Raw genomic sequence first — 5,753 nt, 5'->3', positions numbered from 1 at the left:
AAAATCAGAGAGGTCGAGCACCAAGAAGACAACAATACCGTGAGCCACAGGCACCATATTACGAGTTTAATGATGGAGTGCTGAGAGCATATGTCCCACCTCCAGTCAGAGGAATTCAAAGTCATTTCATTCCACAAGTGGCCACAAACCCTCTACCAATCATTATCCCGGTCAGAAATGGAAGGACTTTTTCAGTTAGGCAGAGTAGTATGACAAGGTTACCTACATTTCCTGGGAAGGCTACAGAAGAACCGTACCTGCATTTAGGTAATTTCAACTCAATATGTGCACTCATCTCAAGTCAAGGTTTCACTGCGGAAGAAGTAAAGATGGTGATTTTCCAGTTCAGTTTGAAAGATGCAGCGAAACAATGGTTCCTATCTTTGCCATCAGCTAGTATTTTCACTTGGGGAGACTTGGCACAACAGTTTTTAGACGAGTATTATACTCCACAAAGAACCACAGAGTCCCGCAACAACATTCGTAACTTTCAGCACATCATCGGTGAGACTTTTTATGAATCATTCCAAAGGTTTAAACGATTGTTGAGGACTTGTCCGCATCATGGGATTGCCTTAAGGGAATTGATAATGGCATTCCATGATAGTATCTCAAATGATGATGTTCATGACATCCAAGCCACAACGAATGGATCTTTTCTTGCAAATGATGAAAACGAGGATTGGGGACATTTGGAGAGACATGCGACTATTTCAAATAGACATGCACAGTCGAACAGGATGTCAAAAAGGTCAGTGTTAAAAGTAGTTGAAGGTCATTAGTCAGATGATAGAATGGATAGACTGGAAAAGAAGATGGATAGGTTGTTGGTTGCAGGTGTACAAGGAGCCGGAAATTCAGGAAAAACATATCCGGTATGTGAAGGTTGTGGGGAACTAGGACACGAGGTTGCGAGTTGTGGGGTGGTGCAAGATGAAGAAACTGAAGAAGAAGAGGTCAACTATATGCAGGGTTAAAAGAAATACAATAATATGAGTTCAAACACTTATCATCTGGGCCTCAGGAATCATACAAACTTTACTTATGGAAATCCAAACACACAACAGAACCCGAACTTTCAAGGTAGTTTTCAGAAGACAGGTTATCAGTCGAACCAAAAACAGTATGGTAATAGTTTGGGAAGCGGTCAGAGTGGGTACAATCAAAGAGATTTGGGGGGTTACAATAAAGGGTATCCAAAGAGTTCTCAGCAGGGGCAAGGGAATTCATCTAGTAACAAGGAGTTGATTAAGGATGTGATGGAGTTATTGAAGCAAATGAATCACAGGATGGAACTCCTAGAGAAGGCAAATGCTCCAAGAGATAAATAAGTGAGTCAACTGGCTGAAGAATTGACGAGCCTAAAGCGCACTCCAACCAAGTTACCGAGTGACACCTTGAAGAATCCTAAACATCAGAATAACAGCTCTTCCAGCGGAAAGAACACTCACATTAACCAGGTAAGTACCCTTCGGAATGGTAAGGTTTATGATAACGGGGTAAATTCATCATCATCCTACAAAGAAGGACTGGTGGAAGATTTGGGAGAAATTGGGAACAGTGATGATGAGGTGGAGATTATCCAAATAAATAGACCGAAAACGTTAATTAATAAAAATTTAAACAAATCAGTAAACGAAACACCAACCACCGAGGAGATGGGGCCCACGGGTAAAACCGTCACGTTTCCTCAGGCATTGGTGAATCCCGCAACATCATCACCAATGAAGAGGGGCCCACAACAGGAGGAAATGTGGGAAGTCTTTAAACAAGTAAAAGTTAATTTACCCCTCATTGACGCTATTAAACAAGTCCCCGCATATGAAAAGTATTTGAAGGACTTGTGTAATCAAAACCGAACTCACAAGATGACCAAACAGGTCGATTTAACGGCTAATGTGAGTTCGGTTTTGACGGCTAATGTTGATTTATTGGTTTTGACGCCAATAATACCCATTAAAGTGGGCAATTTCAAAATGACGAGGGCGTTATTAGATCTTAGAGCAGGGGTGAGTATTCACCCGGGAAGCTTATACGACCAATATGATTTTTCTCCACTTAGAAAAGACGACACCACCGTGGTGTTAGCTGATTTGACACTTAAGCTTCCTAGGGGAATTGTTACTGATGTGATTGTTATGATCGAGGATTTTTATTACCCGGTCGACTTTTTGGTTCTATATTATGTTACAGTTGACCCAAAACGGCAAGTGAATGTGATTCTCGGTAAGCCCTTTTTTGCAACAGCTAATGCTTTAATAAACTTTAGAACCGTAGTAGTTGATATGGCTTTTTGGAATAAAAATCATAGGTTGAATGTTCTATTAAACGTGTCTAACCCTCTGGTGAGTTATGAATGCTTCGCGGCTGACATCATTGACGGGTTGAATCCTCATGAAAATGAGGAAAATGCCACAGAGGAGTGTGTTATGTGTTGCAGGATTGCAGTTGAGCATTCACATCAGTTGGAGAAGAAAGAAAAAGAGGTGGAAATTTATGCTGCAAGCATCGAAAAACCGCCATGGTCTCAACAGGTAGAGAAATTACCGGACAACGATACTTTACCTGCCATCATAGCCTCAAACTTAGAAGAAACACAAGAAAAAACTTTGATGGAAGTATTGAAAGAGTATAAAGAAGCAATTGGGTGGACGATTGCAGATTTGAAGGGTATTAGTTCGTCTATCGTGATGCATAAGATTATCACAGATCCCGAGGTGAAACCCGCACATGATACACAAAGACGGTTAAATCCGAACATGCGGGAAATTGTGAAGAAAGAAGTCTTGAAGTGGTTGGATACGGGAATCATTTTCCCTATCTCGGGCAGTACTTGGGTAAGTCCAACACAAACGGTTCCAAAGAAGGCGGGCATTCAAATAACCCGTAATGAAAATGGTGAAGAAATTGCTACCCGACCGGTGACTAGGTAGCGGATTTGTGTTGACTACCGAAAATTAAATACCGCAACATCCAAGGACAAATTCCCTCTGCCATTCATTGACCAAATCATTGAAAAATTATCAGGTCAGAAATTTTATTGCTTTTTAGATGGCTACTCGGGGTACAATCAAATTGCTGTCCACCACGATGACCAACATAAGACCACTTTCAAGTGTCCATACGGTACTTTCGCATTTAGGCGAATGCCTTTTGTTTTGTGTAATGCCCCGGCCACCTTCCAAAGGTGCATGATGATTATCTCCTCAGATATGGTCGGGGAATCACTTGAAATTTTTATGGACGATTTTTCTATTTTCGGCTCATCTTTTGATTCATGTTTAAATGAATTAATAAAAACTTAAAAAGAAGTGTGGACACGAATTTGGTCTTAAGTTGGGAAAAGAGTCATTTCATGGTTCAAGAGGGAACAGCTTTATGTCATGTCATCTCGAGTAGGGGGATTGAGGTTGACCGGGCAAAAGTTAACGTTATATCTAATTTGCCACCTCCTACAAATGTTAAACGAATCCGGTCATTTTTGGGACATGCCGGATTTTACCGACGGTTCATTAAAAATTTTAGTGTCATCACGAAACCGTTGTGTAATTTACTTTTAAAAGATGTGCCATTTGTTTTTTATGAAGGTTGTTTTAATGCATTTAACGTTCTTAAAAATAAACTGGTTGAGGCCCCAATTTTGCTATCACCTGATTGGTCACTTCCATTTAAAATTATGTGTGATGCAAGTGATTATGCGGTTGGGGCTGTTTTGGGTCAACGGGTGGATAAGAAGCTCGTTGCCATATACTATGCAAGCAAAACCCTTTCTGATGCCCAAATAAACAACACAACTACAGAAAAGGAGTTGCTTGAAGTAGTATATGCTTTGGATAAGTTTAGATCTTATATTTGTGGGAGCAAGGTCATTGTGTTTTCAGATCATAGCGCAATCAAGTACTTGATGGAAAAGAAGGACGCAAAGCCGCGCTTAATTAGATGGATTTTGTTGATCCAAGAGTTTGACATAGAGATCCGTGATAAGAAAGGAAGCGAGAATGTGGTTGCTGATCATCTGTCGAGACTGACGTGTCAAGAGGAAGACAATACCAGGGCTATAAATAAATCATTCCCTGACGAGCAATTGTTTGTTGTTTCTACATTACCATGGTATGCTGACATCATTAATTTTCTTGTTGCAGGTACCATCCCAGAATTCTAGCCCAAGAAAAAGAAACAACAATTCAAGTCTAAGGTGAAACAATACGTTTGGGAAGACCCAAATTTGTTCAAGAATAGGGCTGATCAAGTCTATCGGAGATGCATTCCAGATGAGGATATTGGTAGTGTGTTGTCACACGCACACTCACTCGCATGTGGTGGACATTTCAGCGGACAGAAAATGGGTCATAAAATTTTAGCTTGTGGTTTTTATTGGCCTAGTTTATTTAAAGATGCAGCAGAATATGCTTAGAACTGTGTGCGATGTCAACAGTTAGGTAGCATTTCCAGGAGGAACGAGATGCCCATGCAACCAATCCTATTTGTGGACATATTTGATGTTTGGGGAATTTATTTTATGAGCCCGTTCCCAAACTCCTTCGGGAATTACTATATTTTGGTAGCGGTTGATTATGTTTCAAAATGGGTTGAAGCAATCGCCAACAAAACAAATGACCATGCCGTTGTTTGTAAATTTGTCGAATCAAATATTTTCTTGAGATCTGGCGTCCCTCGCATTATTATTAGTGACGGTGGTTCCCATTTTAAAAACTTTAATTTTGGCAAATTACATAAACGGTATGGCGTAAACCACCGAATAGCCACACCATACCATCCTTAAAAGAGTGGTCAGGTGGAGGTATCTAATAGACAAATTAAAGAAATTATACAAAAAACGGTAAGACCCAATAGAAAAGATTGGTCAGATAAACTAAACGATGCTTTTTGGGCTTACCGTACTGCTTTTAAAACATCTATTGATACCACCCCCTATCGGTTGGTTTACGGGAAAGGATGCCATTTACCTGTGGAACATGCCCATCGTGCTTTATGGGCCGTGAAAAATGTTAATCTAGACTATTAGTGTGCAGGTAAAGAAAGAAAGTTGAATATATGTGAGCTGGAGGAGCTGCGGGATGAAGAATATGAGTGCGCGTCAGCATATAAAGACCGAATGAAACAAGTGCATGATGCAAAGATCAAGAGGAATAATTTTGAAGAAGGACAACGGGTTTGGTTATACAATTCGAGAGCAAAACTGTTCCTGGGTAAGTTGAAGAGTAAGTGGATGGGGCCGTATCAGGTGAAGCGTGTCGGTCAATTTGGCGAGGTCAAAATTGAGGATTTCGATGATCATTTAAGGCAGGTAGTGAATGGACATCGGCAAAAACCATATTTGGAAGATGCAGACTTGAACAAGAGCATACATGAGTCGGTGGTGAGCTTTATAGCTACTGCACCATCATATTCAGCTGAGTGATAAGGGCCAGGTAACGTCGGGCTGTAGACTTTAAATTTAGCGCTTCTCGGGAGTAACCCGAGCGTTTTTTGTTTTTGTTTTTGTTAATATTTTGTTAAAAAAATAAATAAATAAATAAAAAATTTGACCGTTGACCGTAGCTTACGGTCGGACAGTAGGCTACGGCTTGCACAAACTGCTTTATAGTGACTCATGGACTGTAGCCTACGGTCACCCGACCGTAGCTTACTGTCGGGGTTTTCAATTTCCAAAAATAAAAAAAAAATTAATATTATTAACATTAATCTCTTTCAACCAACACCACACAATTTAACCTACCCATCACTTCTTC

At 40.3% G+C, this 5,753-nt stretch overlaps 1 protein-coding gene across 1 annotated transcript; it reads left to right on the top strand.

Annotated features, from left to right (window-relative positions):
* Window positions 1–1,658: 1,658 nt before the first annotated feature.
* LOC143534703 (uncharacterized) lies at window positions 1,659–5,422 on the top strand. The gene is made up of 5 exons (XM_077029133.1): window positions 1,659–2,081; window positions 2,194–2,210; window positions 2,312–2,837; window positions 3,866–4,142; window positions 5,034–5,422. The coding sequence occupies exons 1-5, from the start codon at window positions 1,659–1,661 to the stop codon at window positions 5,420–5,422; spliced, it is 1,632 nt and encodes a 543-aa protein (XP_076885248.1).
* The last annotated feature ends 331 nt before the right edge of the window (window positions 5,423–5,753 follow it).

The sequence above is a fragment of the Bidens hawaiensis genome, unplaced genomic scaffold, assembly GCF_021521415.1.
Source record: "Bidens hawaiensis isolate Kalapana, Puna unplaced genomic scaffold, B.hawaiensis_p1.1 tig00010300_1, whole genome shotgun sequence".
NCBI lineage: Eukaryota > Viridiplantae > Streptophyta > Magnoliopsida > Asterales > Asteraceae > Bidens > Bidens hawaiensis.
This window is presented reverse-complemented; position numbering and strand designations above follow the sequence as displayed.

What these genes read in the sequence shown, in the direction of transcription:
- LOC143534703 (XM_077029133.1), top strand. Translation starts at nt 1,659, where the DNA reads ATGGGGCCCACGGGTAAAACCGTCACGTTTCCTCAGGCATTGGTGAAT. An exon ending in CTATCTCGGGCAGTACTTGG is followed by an intron (nt 2,838 to 3,865) that starts GTAAGTCCAACA and finishes TGTGGGAGCAAG; the next exon opens with GTCATTGTGTTTTCAGATCA. An exon ending in CATTAATTTTCTTGTTGCAG is followed by an intron (nt 4,143 to 5,033) that starts GTACCATCCCAG and finishes ATTAGTGTGCAG; the next exon opens with GTAAAGAAAGAAAGTTGAAT.